The sequence below is a fragment of the Dermacentor andersoni genome, chromosome 1, assembly GCF_023375885.2.
Source record: "Dermacentor andersoni chromosome 1, qqDerAnde1_hic_scaffold, whole genome shotgun sequence".
NCBI classification, from domain to species: domain Eukaryota; kingdom Metazoa; phylum Arthropoda; class Arachnida; order Ixodida; family Ixodidae; genus Dermacentor; species Dermacentor andersoni.
In genome coordinates, this window is record NC_092814.1 from 329981340 (window position 1) to 330008772 (window position 27433).

Here is a 27433-nt window from a genome sequence, read left to right on the forward strand (position 1 = left end):
CTGCATGTTTGTCCTGAATAAAATAGTTGGAAGTAACTATCCATGTCATCCTTCGTGTTTTGTTTTTTTTTCGTTGATCTTTCTTTAGTGGTAAACATGTCACGCACAAACATGGGAGTGGGACTTTATTAACATTTGGAAACTTGCAGGCTAAAAAGCACGGTCTTGGCTACTGCTCCAAGGGACTTTTTTCAAAATTATACAAGGCTGCCACTGCGCTCCGTTAATGAGCCAACACACTCCTCAAGCACGGTGCGTTCTAGGAGAATGAAGGTACAAGTACAAAGATGAGTGCCTCATATATAAAATGTACCTCAAGTTGCTATGTGTGATCCATTTTATAATGTAAGGTCATACCTGAAATTTGATCCATAAGCGAGCATGTAAACAAGAAATATTCTAGCGAGTCTACAGTCACGTTAATAACTTGCGGGCTCGCTCATTAGCTTTTAAATTTCGTCTACGAAAACGTACAAAAATTAAAAAAAAAGAAACAGGCGATAAACGCTAGCACTTTCAAGCAAAAACCAGACATAAATGTACAGCACGAAGAGCAAACTGTATTCCGGTTTCGTCGGGTAACTAGAGCAACGAATATCTCCAAGCTGTAGACGCGAACGGTCCCAGCAACCTCACCATTGGTTTGCGTGTATTTGTGATCAACCACTTTCCTTGATTGGTATCACGGAGGAAGGAAACTAAGGAGAGGCCCTACCCCCTCCGCGCGCTAGGAGAAAAGTGTGGCGGAAATGACGTAGAAGGTTCTCATTTTTTTGCTGCTTTTTTATTTCTTTTGTTGTATGGCCACGCCTTTTGGGCCACAATGGCGCCGTTGTTATGGTTTTGAGCGCTCACACGTGTTGCTCTGGTAGGTTTCGGGCCGTGGCAAAGGCGCTGAGTGGGCGGGTTTGCGTTAGTCACCGTGTCTTGTTGCGCTGTGTTACCTGCACCGTGCTCTGCCAGATGTTGCGCGAGCGCGCGACACCACGCGCAGCGCGGCGTGGTTTCGCGAAAGATGTAAACAAGAGAGGAGGGTGGCCCAAAAGGCGGAGCATCGCCATGAGCAACGCCAAATTCCGGCTTCACTTTTGCTTCACAAAGAGTGACGTCAGGGCCTCTCCTTAGTTTCCTTCCTCCGTGATTGGTATCGTACCGCGCGCCCCGACTTCCTTGCAATCTACAACGAAACGTCTCGATCTGACACGTGTATAAACTCCCCACGTGGTGAGGAAGATCTAGCAGGTAATGTTGCGAGGCTGGTAATGACATACAGTAAATGTGCATTTAGTACACACAAATAAACAGCGAGAATTCACGCTAGTTCCCTCAAAGACAGCACCACCATTGTATTCCGGTAGACACCTACTTACTTGTGAGAAACACATACTCTTATTCAGTAGTGTACACTCGAAGTTCAATCGCTGGAAGACCTCGTTCATTCAAGTTTACCTTCGTATTCATCCTCGGTTTTTTCATTTTTTTTTTCTTTTTGTTTGCGTCCAGGCCATATACCTTGTCCAGGCAAAATTGCGAGCAAACAGCTGTGGATACCGAAACCAAAACCACTTCTTACTTGACACAACGCTGAGTATATATTTTTGCTTCAATCATTAGCAAAATAGACCAAATATTTTTGTGTTTTATTGTACTTGATTCTCTTTTGTTATTCAAATGGTGCCCATATGCTGCGCCTCCTTGCATCGGTTCTACTTCACTGTAGTTCCACTGACACCGTCATCGCATTATGGCAGCCTCCAGAACCAAAATTTTTTGTTGTACGCTGTCTGGTTTAAAACTAGTTGAAACTACCGTTTCTAATTTTTACTGGTGTGAATTATAGTCAAAATTGAAATCTTAGTAGGTTTCAGGCTTGAAGCTTTTATCTGTGAAAATGTTAGCGAGCTCTGACACCTGATTACGTTGTCAACAGCTAGTAAAGATATTGTGCACGGTGCTCCTGTCGTCTCTGGCACGTATGCGCTGAAGAGACTTCCTTGCGCTGTGCTCACTGCGAGCCTACAGTAATGCAGCGTTGGCTTGTTTTTGCGAGAAGAAATCTGCTGACCTGTGGCGTAACCTGCAATACCACAAGAGCTGCGTCAGTGAGTTTCTTTATCTTCGTCGTTGTTGACCTGAGTGGTTCTGCCGCATATACCCACAGTGGGGGACTGGCCATGAATCGGGTGGTCAAGTTAGGTGTACAAAAAACAAGGGGGTTAACAATTTGAACGTGGCTACGTCTAGTTTCGAATCGCTTTCGCCTTCATTTTCTGGTAAGCGCTACGCAAGAAGACATAAATCTCACAGCCTCTTATGTGCGCTGCGGTAAATAAAACTGCACTTAAACTTAACCGCATGTTGCCCAAGTAGAAATGAACAGTCCAGTGATATTGCATCCACCACAACACTGTGTAGTGGACGTTCTTACTTTTTTATAATTGTTTTTTTATTTTTGTACGCACGTGAGGAGAGTATAGTCGAGCAGCTTCTGCCAATACACGGAAGGGAAAACAAAGTGTCAGCCTATGTGGCAATAAGGTAGAATGTCGTACGTACGTTATAACTTATCACCAATACTGATAAGGCAAAGTATACCATCGGTCAAACCAGCTGAACTCTGTGGAAGATATCAATGTAAGATATATGTTATCGAACTCTGAGCACATTTTGCCACCAACAGAGCAGCTCTGGCAGTGGTGACCGCGACTGTCTAATGGCAAGACAGAAAACGTACTTGTGTGACACGATGGATTTTCGATCGAGCTTGATCGCGATCGAAAGTGCTCCGAATGACTGGGGCACGGTGTTGTTGAGCATGTTGTTGAGTTCCACAGTGCTCACCCTCATTCCTTTCCGGTGCAATTCCAGCTATCGTGCACAAATACAATAGCTTGAGGACATCATTGCGCTGTGAAGAAAGCCATACGACTCTTTCGTTATCGCGCCTATAGAAAACAATTAACTTTAAGCGACAGTTTTTTCTGCACGCTATTAAACATTTCCGTTGGAATTCTACTAGTAACATCATGCACTGTCTCAAATGATTACTGAACTGCAACTGCTTGTCAGATTCAACAATTTTTGCCAGATTGAGGTGTCTAGAAATGTAAAGCTTCGACTGAAGGTACCGTCGAAGCTAACCTCCGGTGCTCCTAGCACTTTCTCAATAAAGCGATGCAAAATTTGCACTTTGGTCGACTCGGCAACAACATTTTTAAGTGACAGCATTAGTTAAGACACAGAAGCTTCTCTCGGTCTGTCAATTTTTTTATCTGATATATAGACTGTTTCAATGATGTCTCAAACAATGGTAGAAGCTAATGAGTGCTAACATCCAGTGCAACTTTGGTTTCCCACTTCGGGTTGCTTTAATGTATCAGCGTTTCTTATTCGTTACTGTACAATGTTGTCCAACACTCCACATTACTGTACAGCACTGTACGGGAACTGAGCAAAGCATGTGGAGGCTCCAACGCCAGTTGAACGCACACTTGCCTGCACAGAAAAGCTGAGTGAGCGCAATAAACAAGTATGAGGAAGCGTCTGCATGCTCCCTGACCTGACAGCCATTGCTTCGCGAGCCTAAAGAATGCAATAAGAAACTAACCAGGTGCCTGCTGCAATGAGTAAAAACAAATGCTCCCTGAGCAATAGGAACTTACTCATTTGGACATTTGCAAAGCTACTGCTTTCGTGCATAACATGGGCATCACTATAACTAGTACTACCTGACTTTAAAAAAAAAAGAAAGTGGGAACCAGGAGCCTGGTGCACATTTTCTTTATTTCATTTTTTTTCTTTTTTTTACTCTCAGTACGTATGCTAAAAATAGCAAATTATTACTTTCATTCGTGTTCTGGAAGTGCTGTGAAATTTCACATAAGAATTCTCAAAAATTGTCTGAGCAATTATTACTCCTTTGCATTCATTCTAAAGCGCCAGTGATCAGGCTGTAATTTTATTATCACGGTATATGTTGCAACTACTAGGTCTTGAAATAAAATGTTAAAACACAAAAGCGCCAAAAATGAGAATGTTTCTAGAGTTAAAGAAAGAATTAAAAGGAGTGCTGGCAGAAAATATTTGTCTCTCTTTTATTTCTTTATTAGGTACCTGTCGGCACACCATTTCCTCCGCACAGCGTAACCGCAGTGAGAATATGCCGAGCCACCCTAACGCCTTTTATGCAAACGTAACCTAACCTAAGCTAACCTAACCTTACGTGGGCGAGACGCGAAGCCAATAATCCTCACGGCGTGACATCAGGCAGTGGCGTTCCACCGTGGTTGCTAAGGCGCTTTGTGTGTATTTCACTCAAAGGGGACCACTCAAAAATGCTCCTGAAAAGTTGTGGACAGCAGCATACAAATCTGTGTTTTCTTGAAGGTGCAAGTGAGACGCCGTAAGGGGCAAGAAAGGTTTAATCCGGCATGACTGACTCAGCACCAGTGCCGCAGGCACGAGAAAGTCTGTCCGACGTACCTTCAGACACAGCGATCACCAAGTGGGGCTTTCGTGCCCACTGCCTCACCGTGCGGGCAGCCAGCGTCGAAGCGTAAACAAACTCGACCCCACTCCATAATGCCGGCATGCCTAGGGGACAAACGCATACAACACGCACTAAGAAACCTTCATATTAAAACTTTTTGTGCGCAAACAAACAGGGACGAAGAATAGGGGCAACACAAGGACGAGCACTCGTCCTTGTGTTGCCCCTATTCTTTGTCCCTGTTTGTTTGCGCACAAAAAGTTTTAATATGAATCTGTTCCAACTAGGCCGACTCGCAGTTAAGAAACCTCCTCCATACTGCCTAGGCAGAGTCATATATTCAAGAAGCAAAAACCCCCAGATTTCTCTTTCGCTTGGACTGAGCAGGGCTCACGCTAGGCAGTGTCTGATAGCTGCTTTGTCAGTGCCCACAAGAAGTGAGAACTAGTCACAGAGTAGATGACATTAATGTCACAGGCGTAATCCACACGAGAAACAATTAGGCAGGCGCCGCTGCGCGCCGCGACAGCCACCATACGCGAGACTCATGGCCGAATAAGCAGCGTGTGAGACAAGACCGAAAAACCAAAACAATGTGTACACGCCGTCATATTTTGTCATCATCAGCAAGCCATGGAGTCTGCTGGTGAATGCATTGTGCCCAGAGGTTTCTTTAGCATGATGAACGGCTGGAAGAAGTGCTTCGGCAATGCTTTACAAGTTCCTCCTTGACCTGAAACCGCTGCACCTGTGGCGTAAAGTGAATAAGTAATAAAACAATATGAGTACGCACAAGAACGTATGACTCGAATAGGGCATGAGGTGTAGTTCTTAGGGCAAATATGTTTCACCAGTGCATGTCTTGCTTTATTGTGTGCCATAGTGCTAGGCGTACATATGCAGGCAGTGGGTAGGCGAACAGAATACCAATTTGCATACATTGTATACCCATATAAAGTGGGTGTGCATCTACAAAAGTGCCAAAAAATGGTCAGAATGCGCAGAATCAGTGATACCTCCTGTTTGTGGGGCACTTGTCTTCCTCTTAGGACGTGCCATGGTACGAACATAGCGGTCGACCGCGTCTTTATTTTTTTTATTCTTATTTTTTAATTGGACCGCTTACACAAACAGCGTCGGTATCAAGTCCAGATGTCTGGGCGACAGCGAAGGCAACCCTGAAATGTGTCAGTTACACAATAAGACGCGCCACTCGACTCCAGAAGGGCGCCGCACGGGAAAATGAGCCTTAGTACACACCATACTACATCACGATTCGCTAAACGAACAAGCCTTCTGCAAGTAACTATTACTAAGTGCCGACAAGAATGATGAAACAACAACAAGCAACGATTGCTTACTAGCACCATCAGCTACTTCCGCAGTGCACGCTGTTTCCCACGTCAGCCCAGGCACGCTTGGCTCTGACAGATAACTACACCGACATCACATGCATTCGCTGAGCGTTTATAAAGCTGCAAGTGTGCACAGTGGGAATTTGCTAAATCATGGCTTTCTAGCGCCGGCCGCACAGAGACGAGGCAAGAAAGAAAAAAAAACACTTTGTGTTTCACTCAGCCTGCTCACGCAAGCTCAGAGATAGTTTGTTTCGCTAGCTCAAACATACATTTGCGTCTTTCTCGAGATTATTCTTATGAGTCAGCAACGACAAAAACAGGGTGGTAAACTACATATGACAATACATACCTGTCACAAAGTCCTGCCGTGGACGCCCTTGCACATCTTGCTGTTTCACAGCCCCAATCCAGGCTTCACAGTGCCGACGGAAATCGGAAAAACCAAATTGTCCTGCTGGGATGGTCACGGGAAGTGCTGCCATAAGCTACACACGACATTGGCATCGTGCCGAATTTCGATGGCAATAATGTTCAAAAGGCGTTCCGTGCGCGCGGCAGTGAGAATGGCAAGGCTGGCAAGTGAGTGAAAGAACTTTATTGGAGGCCCGGCGAGGATGGCGAACTCGTTGCGCACCCGGCTAGTCCCATGTCGGGGCTGGCAGTTCTAGTCCACTGGTCCGGTCGTGGGCACACCAGACAGCCAGGATTTGCTTGTCTAGAGCGGGGCTATGCAGAAGCGAGTCCCACTCCTCCTCGCTGAACTTGGGGCATCCCGACCCGCACTTCTACAGCAAGTGTGCTAGAGCGGCGGTCTGCCCACAGGACGGGCAGGTGTCGTCACAATATACGTCGAGGTAAACTTCGTGTAGAACGGCCAGACACGGATATGTGCCGGTCTGTAAGAGTCTTAAAAGAAACGGCTTGCGCCCTTTTCAACTGACAAGTGCAGCGCCTGCCACGGTCGGGCTCAGCGCATCTGGAGGAGAGAGCCGGGTCTGGTTGTGTGCATGCCAAATCGCTTCGGTCCTCAGCCCCTAGGGCGCTGTGCATGTGCAGTTCGGCATCACAAAAAGCTGATTGGCGCAAGTATAGTAGAAAATTAGCTACATTACACCGCAGGGTACACAATCTCCAGGATTGGCCCGTGCCTGGCACCTTGGCCGAAAGGAAGGGTCAAACAAATGCGGATGCTAAAGAATGCAAGGTCGACATAATTGTGCGTAAGATATGATAAAATAAGATACGGTATGTGTGAATAATAAACATGAAAGAGAAAAAGACATGATATATGTATATGTATATATATATATATATATATATATATATAATCATAGAACCATTACAACCTCCACATATGTCGGCTTCGATCGTCTTCAATGTCGACACTTCATTGAGCCTTTCTTTCTTGTTCTTTATATCCCTTGTATTTCGAAGAATTAACACCATTCAAATATATTTAACTCTATATACTCGGAGTTTTCACTAATTACGGTGCACTCACTCCATTTTTCTTCGTTTTTAAAAAATATCAGGTGCAATGACATGTCCAATTTTATTTCATAACTACGCGCAAGGAACTGTTTTACTCCCATTACAGAAGTCTTCTGCGTGGAACTATATGCTTCACGTTCTGCACCGCAATGTGTAGCATATATATATATATAGCCTGTAGTGAATACATGCCTTCCCGACAACGCGCTCGGTGTTTTCCTTTTCTACTTCTTTTTGAAGCACTGAAAATGTACTTCGGTCCCATGACATGGTTGCAAATGCCACACTCCCACAATGCAGATTTCATATGCTCAGCCTTACCTACGTTCCTCTGTGCACTGCTTCTGTGTGCGTTTATCGAACTTATTTCTTTCTTAAAACAGGTCTAAAGCCCAATCCACATGGTGCAATTTTACCCTGCATTTTTCGCTGCTACGATTATCGCAAATGCCAACTTTGCATTCCATTTCACATGCACAAAATGCGGCAGCTGCGATTTTCACATTTGCGAGCACCTAGCGAAGGACTGAATTATTCTTGGCAACAATTCACTTTGGTAAGAACAAAGTAAAGCAACTTAGAAACTGCTTTCGTGAAAAGTCTCTGTGTTTGACTGCATTACTTTATCAAAACAAAAATTAAGTAGGGGGGCCACAGTGACATGTCTACAATCCATGTTGTGACTGGTTCCCCGTCCTTGCCGCATGTGCGTTTTTGCAGAGAATTTCAGCACTCCAGACATGGAAAAATTGCATGCACGAAGGGTCCGACAGCCCATTTGCTGAAACTGGGAAGTCGAAAGTGCGAAAACGTAGGCAAATTTGCACCATGTGAAACTGGCTTAAGAGGGTGCAGAGGCTAAATGTGATATGGACACTTGACAGGGCCCCGGCTCCTCTTTGTGGTGCTGTGGCGGTTCGTTCACAATGGCCATCGGCCACGTCGCGGAATAGTTCAAGCGTGCACGATAATCAAAGTGCCCCCGACAGCAGGTGGTCCCTCAACCTACATTGTTAAAGGGCCCCTCACCAGGCCTGGCCATTTTGAGCTGACAGGCATAGTGCATACAGTGTGTGCTAGCAATCGTGTCTGCTAAATATTACATCGCTATGTTCTATGGAAAGAGCTAAAATCTCAAACTCCAACGCCGTTTGCCCTTCTTCTCGCAGGCGCCGCGCTCCAAGCGAGAGAGCTGACGTATATGCCCAAGTCAACGTTCTTAGATTATGGCACAAGTGCGCCTAAGTGCATGTATATTATGTGACGTTGCTCATAGTGGCACATGACTTCGGGAATTATTCAAGGCAACATCTGCTATTTGTGTAATCTGTTGCTGCAATAGGCGAATTAAAGTTTAGAGAAATAATAAAACACACAAACCTAATGTCTGCATGTTTTCATTTTACTTCGCACTTCAGCAAGATAGATGTACTTCTGTTTCGTTTACTTGTTGCCATGTCGTGCAGTCACAATGCACAGAGAGCGAAGCTATGTCATTTTCTACCATGTTCCAGTGTGCAATCATGCTCTGTGATCCACTTGTGTTTGTCTCAATGTTCATGTAGCACTGAGTTATACCGTTAGTCAGGCGTTCTCGTGTACGGTGCACAAGATCACGCGCTGTGTGAAACGAGACAAATGCAACAACTCGTGTGCGACACCGTCCGCGGAAATGCGCCGTGCACATGGAGGAGGCCACACAAGATAAAAAGCTAGGAGAAAAAAAAAATGAAGGCGGGCCCCATGACGCATGCGTCACGCGATCCTCACGTTCGGTATGTCAAAACCCAGGCATTGAATTTCGCTTGCAGGGGCTAGACGGGGCAAGTGGAGAGAGCGTTATGTTGGCGGTGACGCTCGCCTCCTGAAATCATGGATTCGCAGCACTGAAATATTTCTATCTTGGCTATAAATAATCCAATTTGAAAAATTCCTGCGTTAGAACGTTCCCTAGAGAGCACGTAATGACTTCCACCATATAACAGAAATTTTCTATGCGGCCTGGTGAGGGGCCCTTTAACGAGCATTGCTCTTCACAACCAACACTGATCCTTTCTTAGGAACATGAGAGGCCACATGCCTAACATATAATGAAATGAAACAATAATAAAGAATTCATTTCTCAAGATGGGTTGAGAATGCCGTTCAAGCAACTCATAAAATAAGCAGTTGGAATATACATTTAGTTTATAATGTTACCATTTCTTATAGTTTCCATTGCCAAAGTGTGGTGCTATGTTGCCAAAAGTACAGTAGGAAAAAAATGCAAACAAAATGAAACAAAATAAAGTGGCGATATATATACAGGTTGTCCCACATAACTTGAGCCAAAGTTTTAAATATGAAAGGCACTCCAGGCGCGAGTTGAACCGAATGCATAATGTTGGCACTGGCCTAGAGTTACTCAGGATATCTTTTATTTTCCCCTTAACTAGCGGATTAGTTATGTTTAATTAATCAACTGTTTAAGTATTGGCTGCAGACCCCAAGTGTGATACGCAAAGTTGTAGAGCACCTTGAGAAACCTCTCAATAAATTGTTTCCAACACGATATATCTCACGTGGTCCTTTTTTCCGCTTTCCAAAGAAAGCCAGCAAAATATGAAAAAAATACCATGTGACGGAGCGATTGCATACTGTTATTGTGCTTCTCTTAAGCATTCGATGGATGAACAAGGTCGAACGCAGGGAGACAGGCCCGCGACAGGGCGCTGTGTCTGGTGTAGGTATCTGGGCATGCGGCTTTTATCGCATAACGGCGGAAATGCCTGCTGTGCCGAAGCAATAAAACGTCTAAGGAGAGGAAAGAGAACAAGAACATAGCTTTATTTTTTTATGCTTGAAATGGGCAAGAGCTGGCAGCCTGCCAACGGAGTGCAATGGGGTTGGGTGGAGAGGCGGCGTTAGAGCTGGAATGATATTCCAGTGACATTCAATCCAAAAAGCGCCCTTTGATTATAATGCATATTCGCAGAGGTCACCATCTGCTGCAATGCACATTTGGCATCTCATAGGCACATTTTCCGAGGCGTTCTTGATCATGGTATCAGGAATAGAGTTGCAGACTTATTTTTTCTTTTAGGTTCTCCAATGTTGCAGTTAGTGTCCGGTATACTTGGTCCTTGACATAGCCCCAGAGAAAGAAATCGAGGGGAGTTAAATCTGGCGACCGTGCCGGCCAAGCAATGGCCCAATCCACTGCTGTGGGAATACTTCATGCAACCCTCAAGCTTTGCTGCTGCCATGCGAGGGAGCACCATTATGCTGATACCAAATATCCTTGATCCTAGCCAATGGAACTTCGCAAAGAAAATCCTCAAGCGCCCCATAAAGGATGTTGACGTATCTTTCGCTTGTAAGTGTGTTATCACAAAACACAGGGCCAATGATAGTACCACCGTAAATTCCACACCACACGTTATCCGACCACTGATATTGGTGATGTGTCTTCAAAACACAGTGAGGATTTTCGTCGCTCTAATATTGCGCATTGTGGATGTTCACTTGAGCATTACGTGAGAAGGTAGCTTCATCGGTCCAGAGCATTTTGTTGACAAAGCCTGGGTCCTCTTCCATCTTGATTAAATTCCAGTTTGCAAAGTCCTTTCGATATTGGATATCACAGGGCTCCGAGATCTGGCGCAGCTGCACGTGGTACAGATGAAATTGCTTCTTCTTAAGTACTCTCCACACTGAAGACTTTGACACTTCAGCTTCAGCGCCCACACTACAAACACTTGCATGTGGGTCTGAAGAAAACTTTGACAGAATATCTGTCTCCACGTCCTCGCCCAGGATTGAAGATTTATGTTGTTTCTTCATAAAAGTCCCAGTCTGTCTCAGCGTTTCATGTACACACACAACCGTCATTGAGCTCGGACGCGTACCTGGATGCCAGCATTGAAATAGCTCAACTGCATGCCTTTTATGTCCACTTGACAGACCTAGAGCCAAGACCATATCCACTCTTTCCTCATTGGAGCAAGCCATATCTGCTGCTCAAGGTTGGTCATAGCCAAATAGCGTTACTGTGGAGAACACGCAGGGATACGGACGGGCGCCTTAGGAGCACTGGATATATTGCAGTTCGCTGAGATTGGTTCAGACAAGGTACATAAGGTATGATCTACATCCGGTAAACCGGAACAGCCTGTGGGCGCACTCTCTCAGGGACTGAAACGCCGGTCACGGTGCACAAGTGTGAAGCCAGATGCGGCAACCCAATACTGCGACCACGAACCGATGTGCACGTGTGGGGTGTGAGATCACAAAAGAACGTCTGGTAGACGGGAAGTGTGACAAGGAGAGCAGACGGGGCCAGTACGAAAAGAGTCATCGTCTGAAGAAGACATGCGTAATCTTCCTTGAATATAGCCAAGGTTTTTTTTACCATTAGTTAGTTTTGTCCCCGCTTGATTTATCCACTGTTATTCGAGCCCTAAGGTTTAAAGTTGTAGCATCATCGTTCAATTTCACAAGGTCATTTGTGCACAAAGGCAAAATTGTAGCAGCCGTCATCGCCTTCCATCGTTCCCACACACTTCGCCCTTTCCTTCTTTCAGGCAGAATCACAATGCTGCTTTTGTCTTTTCTTTTTCATGGCCTTAGACACTTTATCGCTTCGGCAATGCTTGGCCAGGAGCATGCATTTGTACCGCCATGCGGTAAAGAGCTGCATGCCCAGATACCTACACTAGGCACAACGGCCTGTTGCGGGCCAGTCTCGCTGCAGCCGACCTTGTTCATCCATCACGCGCTTGAGAGCAGCATAATAACAGTGCGCAAGTGCCCTGTCACGTGGTACTTTTTCATATTTCGCTGGAAAAAAGGACCACATGAGATATATCGTGTTGGAAACAATTTATTGAGAGGTTTCTCAAGTGCTCTACAACTTTGCGTATCACACTTGGGGTCTGCAGCCAATACTTAAAAAGTTGATTAATTAAACGTAACTAATCTGTTAGTTAAGGGGAAAATAAAGAATAGGTGGAGTAACTCTAGGCCAGTGCCAACATTGTGCCTTTCATGTTTAAAACTTTGGCTCAAGTTATGTGGGGCAACCTGTGTGTGTGTGTGTGCGTGCGTGCGTGTGTGTGTGTGGTTGTGTGTGTGTGTGTGCGCGTGTGTGTGTGTGTGTGTGCGTGCGCGCGTGTGTGTGTGTGCGTGCGCACGTGTCAATCTCTCAACTTGGAATTACACAACGTAGAAAAGTTGAAAGAAATTAGAAATATGAATGCGCTCACGACAGTTCAGCTGTGTGCCAGTATACAAACGCCCGACAGCACGCTTGCTTGTGATGCAGCTTATAACATTCCAATTTATGGAAAACTGGCAAATAGCGTAGCGTGCCAGTGTGGGGATCGTGCCAGCACCGTGAAGGAAAAAAACCGGCCAGGTGGTAACCCCAAAAGCGCCCATTTCCTGTACTCAAGGTCCTCGGTTCGAATCCCCCATTGAAGCCACTACATTCTGTAAACATTAAGTTGTGAATAAAAAACTAACCAGAATAAAAGAAAAGAAAACACATGCCTGTGGAGTTGTACTAGTCCAGGTACAACCACATTACGAATATCTTTATACTAAGACTCCTTCAGCTACCTCGCTCGCTTAATGGCATTTAAAACGACTAAGAGGACTCCCTGAGTACAGGGAAGATGTCCCATGCTTAGTTGCAAGTTAGCGCTCGTGTTGCTTCATCTTGCTATCTGTCCTGTGTGTATTGAGCTGCTTTTATCCTTGACAACATTACATCAACTGGCCTGTACCTCTACACTTTTGAATTTGGGTTGTGTAGTGGTCTTGAACGACAGGAACGCTGAGCGCAGATTGCATAGCACATGTGTTGGTGCAATTCGCACTCAGCATGCTTGTCTTTCAAGGCCACCCTGAGCACGAGGTCACAGTTTCGTTCTCCGGCCGCGGTGGCGGCATTTCAGTGGGGGACGACAATAAATAACCCTTGTGTGCTTGGACTTGCATGCAGCACGTTAAAAAGCCGTATGGTGGCCGAAATTAATCCGCAGCCCACTCACAAGATCATCTGTTGTGGCCTGTGAGTTGCTTTGGGGTGTTAAAATCAGTAATGTAATTTGAATGACGACCCGTCGTGGTTGCTCAGTGGCTATGGTGTTGGGCTGCTGAGCACGAGTTCATGGGATCGAATCCCGGCCACGGCGGCCGCATTTCGATGGGGGTGAAATGCGAAAACACCCGTGTACTTAGATTTAGGTGCACATTAAAGAACCCCAGGTGGTCAAAATTTTCGGCGTCCTCCACTACGGCGTGCCTCATAATCAGAAAGTGGTTTTGGCACGTTAAACCTGATAATTAAATTTTTTTTTCATTTGAATGAATGAATGAAGCTTTATTTCTCTTAGAAAATGGAGGAGGGCGAGAAAAATAGCCATAAAGAGACAGCTTGAAAACTCTCAACCCCCTGACAACACATGGCAGCGAGACAGGTTAGCAAAACACACAATAAAGAAAACTAGTAGTAGGCAGAAAAGACAATAAAGGCATAAATTGGGTGTAGCATGTCAGCATATACAGAAAACACCACTGTTCCTCCTGTGTAGATTGACAAATACATGAAATCTATAAGGTATGCTGTTAAATTTGTCAACAAAAAACAAGCAATGGTAATAACAAAACACGCTATGGCACGGAGAAGCACCTTGACAAAAGCACTCAAAAACAATTTGTATAAACAGTGTGGGGTTCTCACCAGTGCTCCTGGGACAGAGGAACGACAACAAAGTAGTGCAAACAATCACAAGGCCATTTATTGTACCTTTCATAGACTAATGCCTGCTAGCCGAGTTGCTATCCACAAAACATGCCGATGGGCGCGCAACAAATCGCGGGAGTCCGACTCACCGCGACCGGATAACAAGCGAATTTGTTCACCCCATGCTGGACACCAACGCCTGGTCGTTCGCGAGACGGTCTCGCAGAAGCATGCATCGGCGCGCGCACAGAACGTCCGCGGCGCCTGCCGTACCCGAGCCAAAGAGAAAAAGCCTTCTCCTTTTTGCGCCCAAGTAACCCCGCCGTTAGGTGGTGTTAACAGAGCAACACTCGCGCCATCTCTCGTACTACCCTGCAAGCAACCGACTGCGCAGTAAAGCCACGCGGCGAAGCCTGATTAGAGGGCACGGGAGCTATGCAAGAAAACAACATATCGGAGGACGCGTGAGAGTCGCGCGTCACCACAACAGAAATAAGTAATTTACATAATGAATAGTGCAGCCAAATCAGATTGTTTAACTAGTAAAATGTCTGTGCCCAATATATAAAATTCATTTAATAATTCATTTAATTTAGTTTAAGAAGCACCATCATTTATTACTATACATACTTACTTTTAAAAATACATAGGCACGCTTACTTACTTGGCTGTATATGTCTAGAAATTTTATTCTGTTAAGATCGGGATGATTAGCTTCCGAGTCCAAGTTACTACTGAATGTCACTGATGAAATACTGTTTATAAATAAAGGAAACAATATAAAAAAGTGTGTGTGTAGGGGAGGGGGGGGGTAGCCTTATACCAGAAATGTGCAGGTTTAGGTTCTGTATGTGTAAAGAAGACAAATTTGAGATCTCTGTGCCATTCAGAAAATAAAGAAATAAACCAAATAGTGCGTTTCCTGAACAGCGAAGTATGTGATGACTGCACTTTGACTTGTGGAACAATAACAAACCTCTTCTTTTTCTTCTAAGACTGGGCCAACAGAATTGAAGATACTCAACAAACTGAAGGAAGCCCTCAACGTGAGTTTTCATGTTGCTGCTGCTGCTGCTCCTACTACTACTACTACTACTACTACTACTACTACTACTACTACTACTACTACTACTACTACTACTACTACTATTACTACAAGAGCACTGCACAGGTCTGGGCCAACCCGCAGGCCATGCCATCTAAAGCACTTTTCGGCGGGCCCGGTCTCGGGCTTGAAGCTACAGGCCCAGGCTCGACTCGAGCCCGCTCATTAAAGGGCCTAAATCTTGCCTTCAAGCACACGTGAATATTATGCATTGCATGGTCCAAGGCATTCTGTGCCAAGTTGAAGTGAGACGTGGAAAGAGCTGGCTCTTAGTGTACCTTTGCGAAAAAAAAATAGAATAACAGATGAAGTATTCATTTTTTTTTCTTTTCCACAAAAACAAACATTGTTCTCGGGTAAAGAAAAATAAATAACACAAAAAAGCGCTCTTCAAACCATTTCCCTGTTACTGCTATTGCGGTAACAGGGTAACAGGTTACCGCAAGGGGGTGTCTCTTTCTACTTGTGCATTTATTTTATGCTGTATGCTCGTGAATTTGCTTGTTTTATATGTATATACATATATATTCGCATGCTAAATGACCTTATAGGACCAAATCGTACGATCAAGGTAAATTCATGCGCCCCAGCAAAAAAAGGAACAGCACATGCAGTGGGCCAGATCACTGATGTTCCCATGGGAGAAACAGATTTTGGTTTTTTATTGCATATACACTGCAGCTGATTAGACCCCTAGAAGGTGAGGCTGACACATACAGTACAATCTGTAAGTAAAAAGAGAATATATTTTTTACTTACAGGCCGCACCTGGTTCTACATATGCAGGCCCTGTCTAAGCTTAGCAATGAATGCCCAGGCCATGGGCGGGCTGGTCTTGGGCGTGTTAAAGTGGGCCCAAGCCGGGCCTGGGCCGAAAAATTTTGCCCATGCAGAGCTCTAACTACTACTACTACTACTACTACTACTACTACTACTACTACTACTACTACTACTACTACTACTACTACTACTACTAGTCTTTGTTTGCCAGCAGTATGTGCAGGCAAAAATAAGATTTGGGGGCTGGACACTAATAGCGCCGTCGGGGACCCCCCCTTTTTCCATGTGTTGATATAAATTAACCGTGTTCCCCTACTTCTAGTGGTTGGGTATTCAGAGCCCGAATGTCCATCAGTATGGAATGTCCAACGGAGACGGAATGGCCAACTAGTCTGAGTGTCCACTATTGGACATTCCAGCTCATTAAACATTCTGGCCGCAAGCGGTGGTTGAGAGCCAAGGGCTGCAACCACCAGTTGAGATTTCTCAGGCGACTTGCACACGAGTATGTGCTGTTACGTATAGTTCACATATAGATCATGGTTTGGTGTAATAACTTCTATCCCGTTTTCACTTCCCGCAGCCGCAAGAGCTCCTGGTTGAGAACGAGAGCTACATGCACAATGTTCCCAAAGGTATGTGCTGCCCGCCACACGCACTCTTTGATAGGCACCCACCTTGGCCTAAAAGTCGCAAGCGGTATCTGTCACGTGCTACCCGAGGCAGTTACTTTCTCAGCAGTCACCATATATGGCTAGTTTTATTGCGATAGCAATTACATGTATGCTCCTAGGTGAATTCTCGCCATCGCCGTGATGTTCGTATAACCTCCAAGTGCGATAACATTCAGCCATGTGCCGTATGCTGTAGGTGCAAGTGAAATCTTGCAAGGGTGAGCCCCGAGAAGGATGGGTGGGTTGATGCGGAGATGTGTTCTCACACATGCAAGCGGGGTAGCGGGGGAGCGGGAAGATGTGCGCACGCTAGAAAGAAAAGGAGGAAGGGTGGTAGGTTAGTCTGCATTTCCTCAGGTACTCCAGCTGCGGCAGCCGAGCGTGGCCATGCGCGTTCTATCTTGGAGGCAATCTGCACTGGTTTCAAAGGCTAGCCGACCTGAGATAGATGATGGCTTCGTGTGCACTGTGTTTTTGCATGCTTAGTTTGCCTTGAAGCGAGGCGGCACGAAGGGGAATTCGCTTGCCGCTTGTTACGGTTGGCGTGTAACACCCAGAGCAAAAAGGATGCTCGAAAGACCCTGCTCATCCAAAACGGAGGATGGATTCCTAATTTGCTATGGTTGTCTCGAGTGGTTGCCGGTCTGGCGGACGCCCCGCAGTGTTTACAGGCCTCTTTGTGTGTGCAACCAAGGAGAGAACTTTTTCCACAAACTGTGCAACTCTAGAAGAGACCCTTTCCGCGAACTGTCCGACTCTAGGGGAGGCCCTTTCCGCGAACCAACGTCGCCTCGAAGAAAGGATCGGCTGTGCATCCTCGACCAGACTCCGTGGGTTGCCGCCAGAGGAGGCAAGCAAGTGCAAGCAGCCGCCAAGCACCAAGGGACTCGGTGCATGTCACATGACGTTGACATGAGCAAAATCCCGCTTCCGATTTTAGTGGGCTGTTTAAGGGGCCCCACAATGTACTTTTTCAATTCATTCATTCTCTTCTTATCCTTCACCAACCATTGAATAAACAGCGCAAGTTTCGCACTAGAAATCGTCTCGCCCTTGCCTGGTAGCCATGGTCTACCAGATGCCTGTAGCCCGCTGACAACGCCACGCTACCCAATAGTAATGCCGGTCAAGGTTCGGGAAACAGGCGTCGCAACACACTGGCCGCTCTTCATCATGCCACCGTTTTGACGAGTGTCTGCTGTTATCGAGTGAGATTTGTTCATGTTTGCCTGTGCGTTCCTGACAATGTTCTTGCTAATTTAGTTAGTAATTAAGCTAATCTTTACAGCACATTATGCAGTTAATAAAATGACTAAGCTTACTTCGTATTTCTATATAATAATTTGATATAGCAATCAATGCTTCGAAGCTGTGACTATTTTTACGTCAATGTCGTCAGCTGCATTAAAAGCATATGCTCATCTTTCTCTTTCTCTCTTCCCGATGTGCACAGCACCACTTTCTGCATTGTATAGTTGAGACCAGGCAGCGTGTACAAATGCGCATGACCGATCGAGAGTGGCTGCTTAGCGCTTTCTCATCAGCGCTTTCCTTTTCCCGCTTACAGGATCTGAAACACACTTCCGGGTGACTGTCGTGTCGTCCATGTTCGAGGGTAAAAGTTTAGTGCAGGTAAAGTTGCTTCTCCATTCATTTGTCCATATATTTACACAGCTGTTTTTTTTTTACCCTTGAACACTTCTATTTAGGAAAAATCTACAAAACTTACTCAAATCACGTTGCTACGGATGAATTATCTGCCCAAACGGACATCATTAGTGAGAAAAACCGAGCCATTTGCGAAAATAAACTCATCCATCAGTTAACAGCGAGCCTTGAAATCACATTGCGGTTTTGGCACGTAAAACTCCGGAATTTATTGTTTTACCCATAATTAACTTGTTAGTTACAAACTTTACACCTCATGTTTATATTGGAAAGTCAAAGGGAATCGTCATAGAAAACCTAGTTACGTGTTCTTTTCGTTTCAAAATGACCGTGTAGACCGAAATAAACGGCGTCAAATTATTTGCTCCGTTTACACAATTAAGCATAAGGCACCGCGAATTAAGCGCGGCTGTCCGTCCAACCCCTCTGTGTCGTAAAAGTGTGGCGTAAAAGGAAGCCGCACTTGCCTCTTTCCACTAGCTGAATCAATTGGTGCTTTGCGCAACTCCCGATTGGGCTCGTAGTCACTTCAGCAGCAGGGGCGTGAGACGAACCACCAGATAGCAAGGTATGGCAAAGCTTCCTTTTTCGCTGCCCCACTATACCACGCTTCATGGTGCCACCTACGTGTTCGAATAAATGGAGCGAATAATTTGACGGCAGTTATTTCGGTTTACATGGCTACTGTGACATATAGGAACATTGAGCAAGACGTTTATGACAATTTCGTGTAACTTTCAATATAAGCATGCGCCTTAAGTTTGTAATAAAAGCTTATAATTACTCAGATGATAGATTAATTTAGTTTTTCTTGCAAATGATGTCTGCCTAGGCAGACAATTCATCTGTAGTGACATGATCCGAGTGAATTTTGAAGGCTTTTTCTTTTTATTTTAAGTGTTGGAAGTAAAATAACGCACTATATCGTGGCTATCGATCTCAATAATAATTTTTATTTAATTATTGGGTTTTACGTGCCAAAACCACTTTCTGATTATGAGGCACGCCGTAGTGGAGGACTCCGGAAATTTCGACCACCTGGGGTTCTTTAACGTGCACCTAAATCTAAGTACACGGGCGTTTTCGCATTTCACCCCCATCGAAATGCAGCCACCGTGGACGGGATTCGATCCCGCGACCTCGTGCTCAGCAGCTCAACACCATAGCCACTGAGCAACCACGGCGGGTGTATATCGATCTCATCCAATCATGTTCACACTATGATCAGCTTTGTTCAATGATCAGTGTGAGCAAATGAGGATTGCCTTTTAGCCGGGCTGGGTGCAAAGTTACAAGCTTTTGATCTCGATAAAATTAATGGCTGTAGGGTGATCTATTGTGGAAGAGAACACTTAATCAGCTTCAAGGCAAATATCTGTGCAAATGCATGCGAATTCCGAAAAATCCATTTGCTGATAACTACATAACTAATTCTTGCAGATGGAATAATCTGCACCATTGCGCTTCCTTGATTTCAGCGCAAAAAACAAGGGCAGTTTATGATTTTAAATGTATATTGGGTGTTGCCTTCCATCCTGTTCTATTCTACGCATGACTATCGCAGCCATACTCGCTATAGAAGTCATAGACGACGTGGACATCGCGAAGCAGGATAGTTGTCTCTGACGTTGTGTATCCAACGGTATACATGTACACCAGAGTATCCCTGAGTTATCACCCATCAAGGAAATATTACCTACTGGAGACCTCAACACCCACGTCAAAATTGGGACATCGTGGTCGGATTTCACAGTGACTCTTGTTCGTAAGAATGTGCATTCATCCTTCGATTCTTCTTCACCATGCGCCGATTAGGCTTATATTCATGCCATGAAACAGTTTTGAAAACTTGTGGTCAGGTGCCGTAGTGACGTACGAAATAGCCTGGACTATTTGTCTGACATGTTTTGCATGAAAGCGCAGGGTATCGTGGCTTTCACACAGATGAAAATTTTTTATTAAAAGTTAACCATTCACATTCGTGTGAATGAATGAATTCTGGGGTTTTACATGCCAAAACCACAATTGGATTATCAGGCGCACTGTACTGGGGGACTCCAGATTAATTTTGACCACCTGGGGATATTTAACGTGCCCCCAATGCAAGGGACACAGCCCGGGTATGCTTGCATTTTACCCCCATCAAAATGCGGCCGCTGCAGCCGTGATTCGATCCCGCAACCTCATGCTTAGCAGCGCAACACCAAAGCCGCTCGGCCACCACGGCGGATGTTGTATGCACATAATGAAAATGCCTGTGTGTACTGGCAAGAAATTTATCATTTAGTTTATATTTCATCCGTGCATCAAGGAGCCTTAAATGAATTCGTCCAAGACAAATGCAAAATACATGAGAATAGGAATGTGCATTGAGAAGGCTAAACTCGGGCTTCATTGTTTCCTCCAGGGGAAGATGGCACTTTTCTTGAATTGTTAGTCAGATGTGTTGTTGGTGCAGTCAATATTATCGATGTATAGTCCTCATCGCTCCCATCCTGGTGCTACATAAATTTGTGTTACACGATTGCTGTGTGATGTATTTTCTACTCTTCACTTATTGCATTACATGAAGGTCCGGGACCTTGAAACTTTCGAAAGAAAAATACTGACAAGCCTCAGAGCGCCCTAAGTAATTTAATATATCGGCTTCCTTGCAGCCAGTTTCGACTGCATTTCCCAGGAGGTGACCGTGTGACCCAGAGGAGACGCAGAAAGTGGTCATGCGGGAGCAGGACATCACGACCTTCTGGCACTCACTCCGGCCCGCTCGATCGTCTGCTATGACGCTACTCAGTGTGAGGCTCAATGTAGCAGCATAGCAGATGACCCTGCGGGCCAGAGTGAGTGCATTATATTAAATCACATGGTGGTATCAAAAAGTTTCGATGCTGGTTCTGTTTGGAAGGAAGTAATTTATTTATGGGTATTGAAACACTGTCACCTTCAAAATGGTCCCCTTACACAGTAACACAGCGCTCCCAACGTTCTTGCCACTTTGTGATTATCTCCTGGACATTTTTTTTTTTGGAAGGAGTCTAACACCCTTCTGCGATTCGAGCTTCATTATGGCAATTGCACCGAAATGGCAACTTTTGAGCTGTGTTTTTAATTTCGGGAAGAGAGTGAAATAAGCGGGAGCCAAATACGTAGGTACAAACCATGCTGTTTCCAGCGAGAAACTCGCATGTGCTGAGGGTGTCCCAACTATCATGCACCAAGATTTAAATATATGCAAGTTCCACGTAGCTGGACAGAACCAAGGTAATGTTGTTCACCGTTGCTTCGAGATACTTAGAGCATTTTTTGCATTTTGTCTAATTACATAATTAGTCTTAAATAATTAATCAACTTCTCAAATATTATAATCAGGTGAAAAGTGTCAAGGAAAAAATTCTAGAGCAACATGAAAAACTCCCAATACAGCTTTCTGTTGCTCAATACGTGCTACATAAAATGTTTTTCTGAGCATGAAAGAAGTCCGCAAATACACTCAAAATTGTCACGCATGGCAATTTCTCGTGAATTCGCGGACTTCTTTCATGCTTGTACATTTTTTGTCGCATACCCGTACATGACAGGGTGCATTGTTGTCGTGCAGCATCGCACCCCTCGTGCATCCCAGTTTAGGCCGTTTGCTCCAATCGGCCTACCTCAGACGCCCTAAAACTTGGCAGTAAAACTCGCTGTTCATAGTCTGGCCATTCAGGACAAATTCCCTATGCACAATATACAGTCAACGCTGGAAAATACAATGAGCATGCATTATGTCGAGCAGCGGACATGCCTAGCCTTTTTTTTTTTCAGTCGTGCAGACGTTGGGTTTTTCCGCTGCAGCGGCAAGTGGAAACCCATAAGGCTAGCTAATTAACTATAAGTAAACTATGAATAAACCATTAACCCCAATAATGGAACAATAGGAGGTACAATGCGCCAGCTCGGACCCAGAGGTGCAGATGGGGCTTCTGAACCAAGTCCAGCGGGCAACAGAGGCCAGTGGAGCTCAGGACCTGGGGCCCCACCAATAGGATCTCCAAGACCATCTTATTCCCTCAATAAACATTTTCATCATCATCACATGTGACGATTTGCTTCATCTCAGGGTCGTACCTGTGCATCTAGGTTTGGTCCCTATAGTAAAATCTAGGATGTGATAGCCAGGTCATTCATAAGGATTCACTTCCTATTATTTTACTCTCTTCACAAATATAAAAACTGAGCTGAAATGTTGCCATTTCGGAGCGATTCCTTGAATCATGCTCAAATCTCAGAAGGATGTTCGACTCGTTCCGGAGAAGAGACCTCTAGGACATATTCGCAAATTGGCAGGAATGCTGAGAGCGCTAAATTGCTGTGAAAGGGGGGGACTATTGTCAAAGGTGAAAGTGTTTGAATGCACGTAAATAAATTGCTTTCTTCAAAACTGAACCAGTATTGGAACTTTTTGATGCCACCTCTATTTAGGATGCACTGAGGTTTGTCAGTATTTTTTTTTTTTCTGGAATTTCGAAGTCCCGGAAGCTTTCACTATGCGCATCTATGTGGGTATAAATTGGTCAGGCCAAGAGCAAGTCCCAGTCAGCTGCTTAGTCATAGCTATCCTGTTTGTCTTTTCTTCTTCTTATTCATACATCACAGCAACATGCCATGGTGTACGCTGCATTGAAAGACGAGCTGAAGAATCCGGTTCATGCTCTCGCAGTTGAGGTTGGTATAGTGTTGATTTGTTTCTCAACGCTTAGAGATATCAGAGTTCTTTTCATAGCGTAGCAGTACAGGCTGAGTCGTGTGCGGGAATACTGGAAGGCTTATCTGGGGACGGTAGTGTTGGTGGCGACATCTTGTGATACTAGTCAACTGTAACGGGCAAGAAGCATTCTTGAATGAGACTGAGAATCAGTGGAACCCTGGGTCTCGATGTTTAGTAATAAGCATACGAAACTGACAAGCAACCACAGACGTCATTGTCTGCTGGTGTCTATATGCCGTATGGAATACCAGTGCACCGACAAAAATCCCTACATGAATACAGGAAATTATGCACGTCTCACCGAGTCCCAAGAACATGCGCCCGAACTTCCACATCGTACGGCCACAAACCTGAGGGCAGTCGCTCACAAGGAAGTATGAGAACCACTCCAATATCTTGTACATAGACGTGGCCAGCACCGCAAGAAGCACTGCATTCGTCACCAGCGTAGTCAACAATCATGGGACCAAAATAAATGCGTTGTCAGTTTCCGGTGTGAGCGCTGCCGAGGCAGAGGAACTAGCGAGAGCTTTAGCCATCACAATGAGACCGCACTGGGAGTGCGTCAAAGTTCTGACGGACTCGGACTGTATGCAAAAATTTTTTCAGGGCCAAAATTTTCAGGGTCACACGTCGCATTTTGAGGGGAACACATTAGCTTCTACCGTACGTACAAATCGTGTGGACAGTGCCATGAGTCCTTACATGGCAATCAGCAGGCATACACTTACGTCCAAGCGCGTGCACCCTGGGAGCCGCAAGAGGGACGTGCCAAGCAGTTCCACCCCAAGCCACTACTATCAATCTACACACAGATCCTACAGCACTATCACTTTTCACAGAAAGCACTACCACTGCCTCATAATGTTCTCACGCGAGGGAACACCGTAGTATGGCGGAAACTCCGAACAAATACATATTCACACTTCAGTCTCTAAAACGGCATATACTCTGCACTGTATTCTTATAAATGCCCACACTGCGATCAATGCGCAATAATTTACCACATGGTATGGGCTTTCACACGCACACCAGAGCTTGCACCCATGACACACCCCATCACACACAGACGTCAACCACGTGTGTGCCATCAATGCAACCATAGATTTCTCCATGAGCTTTCATCTTTCAGTAATCGAGAATCATATCAATGGCTTATCAGCTGTCGTGATAACCCTCGTGTTTGTATTTCTTTTCCTTTTTTTTTTTTCGTTCCACTTTGTCGTATATATGTGTATCTCGTTACTTAACCCATGTGAACTTCTCTTCAAACACTGTGCATCATTGTTTTTATCAGTCACGGTTCGGCACATCTACGGATACCCTTATTTATTTATTTTTTCCGTCAAAGATGACGTGGGGGGGGGGTGATAGTAGTGTGCCTCTATGTCAGTGCCGCCTAGCGAGGCACCCTAGATGGTAAGAACACCTATGTATACACTGTAAAGCTGATGAGCAAGTAAGTCTCCCGAATGACATGAAATAAGGGATGAATTTCTTGATTCTAGACTTTGGTGGTCAAATGCCAAGTATGAAGTCGAGGGTTCAACGGAAGCCCGTCTGGTCGGGATGAAGCATGAAGCAATAAAATGATGGACACCGACCAAAAGAAGTACTAAAAACGAAAAATCTAAAGGACTTTTTGGCTTCCCTATGGAAGCCTTGTTCACAATTGATTGTAAACAAGGCTTTTGTAGGGAAGCCAAAACGTCTTTTAGATTTATTCCTTTTTAGTACTTCTTTTGGTCGGTGTCCGTCGTTTTATTGCTGAATGCCAAGTGTGTGTTTGCTTAAAGGGACACTAAAGGCAAATACTAACTCCACGTGGACTGTTTAAATAGCTTTTCAGAAACCTCGCGACGCTTGTTTCCTGCTAAGAAAAGACTTGGTTTACGAGAAAATTGCATCTTAAGAGTCCGAATACCCTTTTTGAAATTCAAGTCTCCCGCCACCCAACCGTGGGAGCAGTGACATTGCATATGCCATCACCACCCTTTGCTGCCGTCGGTGAGTAAAACAGTGCCCGACAGATGGCGGTACCGAGCCAAGACAGAACGGTGGATTCGCCGCTGCAGCTGCTTTTTGGTCAAGTGGCGTGAACAGTTCGGGCGTCCCACGACATCACATGGACGTTGAATTCTCTGCTACTTGCAGTTTGCGCAAGTTTCGCGAGCCAGAAAAACCAGCATAGCATACGCGATAACGAAACTACTAAAACGCGAAAGCGTGCACAACACAGAGTCGAGCTAAAATGAAACCTTTTTGACCGTCTGCATCGTTGTCAAGGGTAATTTCAATTAGCCTTTTTTCTAAAAATGAAAGTAGCACTGGACAAGTAGCATTTTATTTCGTCATATAATACAATGCAAGGCTGTTTTTTGCAACAAGTTGTTGAGTACTAGTAACGGAATTTAATTGAGGAGTGCTTTCATCATCGGGCAAGTGCTTGAATGTCCTCGAGGAGTCTCTAATCATGTCCTGCATTTACCTCACTTTCTCGATTATTAAAGCTCTGTTCGCGATACTATTGACACCTTAGAGATTCTTGAGCACTAGTCTATCACTTTAGCTTGACTTAATATTTTCCTTTAGTGTCCCTTTAAGGTTTATAAACATTTTATTAGAATGTATGAAATTGTGTGCGAACACTTGCTATATATGAAATGAAGTAAAAAAAGTGGGCTCTTTTTGAGTGCGTTTTGTTGCATTAGCGCTTCATGTTGTAATGACTAAGTTGTTGATGATGGCATGGTGTTTTTTTACGATAGGCAAATTTTCGCTGTCACCGTGAGGTTTCATAAAGTCGAAGTGCGATAAAATCATATTGCACCATGCGCTATCTGCTGTGGATGCGAAGGAAATCTTGCAAGGATGAACCGAGAAAGATGGCGGCTTGAGGTGTGCCCACTGTTGGAGGTCGCATGATAAAGTGTGCAGAAGGCGTGAGAGATGGGCAAGTGAGCGCACGTATCCTTCGCTAGCCTGGCCGTGGCTGCGCATGGCTGTCCACACAGCTGAGCGCATACACCACCGCAGGTGGTGTATGCGCTCAGCCATAGTAGGTGGTAGGTATAGTAGGTGGCTCAGCCTATGTAGGTGGTATCTAGCAGGCGCAAAGGTTAGTCGGGCCGAAATGGCTGGGGGCTGAATGTGCGCTGTCACGTGCCTATAGTTGGTGGTCGTGTAATCTAAAGTTTCGGTTTGGAGATGCGCTGAAGCGAGAGGCAGCAGAAGCATTCACTCTCATCTGTTGTGACAGTGAGTGTTCGTGGTCATCGAGTGAGATCGCTTCATGTTTGCACCTGCGCGCATGACATCATGCTTGCTAATTTAGTAAGCAAATGTTTGCTGCAATTTATACGGCCGATAAAGCTATGAACTTCATGTAATTGTCTAATATGCTTTGCAACACTATGAATGCTTCTTCTTTCGTGTGAAACTTTATTTTTTTCTTTCTTTTTTTTAAATCAATGTTCCCACCTTTGCTTCCAGACATCGACGCCGGACAAGTGGCAATCGAAGATGGGAAAATCACCACCTTGCCTAGGGGGAATGAAGAGGGAAGGCCGAGACAAAGACTGAAGCAGTTGTAGCAACCATGGTTGTTCACATAGCTCTAGAGAACGCTGGTCGTCTGTTATGGAAGGGAAAAAAAGCGCATGCGGTCATTATATAGTTATGCTTGTTGTTTCCGTTAATGGTTGTTTTATAGTGCCTTCATTCTGTTTATTATTGCACTAAAGTCAATCAAAAATGACTTGAACGAATGTCTTCGTTTAACGAACAATTGTAGAATTGCAGCATCGATAGTGAACCATTATATTTGTGTTTGAATGAATTATTGCTTTAGTGAACACTCTCTTGATATCGCTTAAAATTCTTTCAACTCCAGTTTATTGTACAGGAGGATGGTGAAGGGTCAGTTCGAAAAAGAAGAAAATGCACCGAGCGCCGAGCTTGAATTCTTTCAGGAAGCAGTGTATGTCGTGGTAACGAGTGCACTATATACCAAAGTATTGATTATGATGATAAAAACCTTACGTATACTGCAGGAGTGACATTTTAACTTCATGGTTGTGAGAGCACGCAAAGGTGTCAAAAAAGGAAAAAAAAGGCTGTGCAAAATGGCTTTACCCGCGAAATGTTTGCTTGTTAATTAAGGATAAGGGTTGACCTATCATATAGGTCTCTTTGTAGCAGATGTTCGTCACTCATTTCATTTGTTTTCTGCATTAGGCACGAGGACATATGGGGGCTCCATCTGCCGGGAGTGCACTGCTGACACAGTACGAGGAATAATGTGGCGTGCTCCTCATGCGTAATCTCGCTGCCGGTGCATTAACGAAGCACCACATGGGTGTCCTCCTGGACATTTCTGAAAGTGCCTTCAAAAC

General features: G+C 44.9%; 1 protein-coding gene across 2 annotated transcripts; it reads left to right on the forward strand.

Annotated features, from left to right (window-relative positions):
* The first annotated feature begins 1717 nt into the window (after window positions 1-1717).
* LOC126516687 (DNA-binding transcriptional regulator BolA) lies at window positions 1718-26796 on the forward strand. 2 transcript variants are annotated; one of them, XM_050166783.3, is made up of 6 exons: window positions 1723-2102; window positions 15061-15111; window positions 16534-16585; window positions 18192-18256; window positions 22928-22996; window positions 26532-26796. In XM_050166783.3, the coding sequence occupies exons 1-6, from the start codon at window positions 2025-2027 to the stop codon at window positions 26619-26621; spliced, it is 405 nt and encodes a 134-aa protein (XP_050022740.2). In that variant the 5' UTR covers window positions 1723-2024; the 3' UTR covers window positions 26622-26796. The 2 variants fall into 2 exon arrangements, with proteins under 2 accessions (XP_050022741.2, XP_050022740.2); XM_050166784.3 differs by lacking the exon at window positions 22928-22996 and having other exon boundaries at window positions 1718-2102.
* The last annotated feature ends 637 nt before the right edge of the window (window positions 26797-27433 follow it).

Excerpts from the sequence above, each read along its gene's own strand:
- LOC126516687 (XM_050166783.3), top strand. The coding sequence starts at position 2,025 with ATGCAGCGTTGGCTTGTTTTTGCGAGAAGAAATCTGCTGACCTGTGGC. Across the intron at positions 16,586-18,191 it reads CATGCACAATGTTCCCAAAG|GATCTGAAACACACTTCCGG; the intron begins GTATGTGCTGCC and ends TCCCGCTTACAG. Across the intron at positions 22,997-26,531 it reads TTCATGCTCTCGCAGTTGAG|ACATCGACGCCGGACAAGTG; the intron begins GTTGGTATAGTG and ends CTTTGCTTCCAG.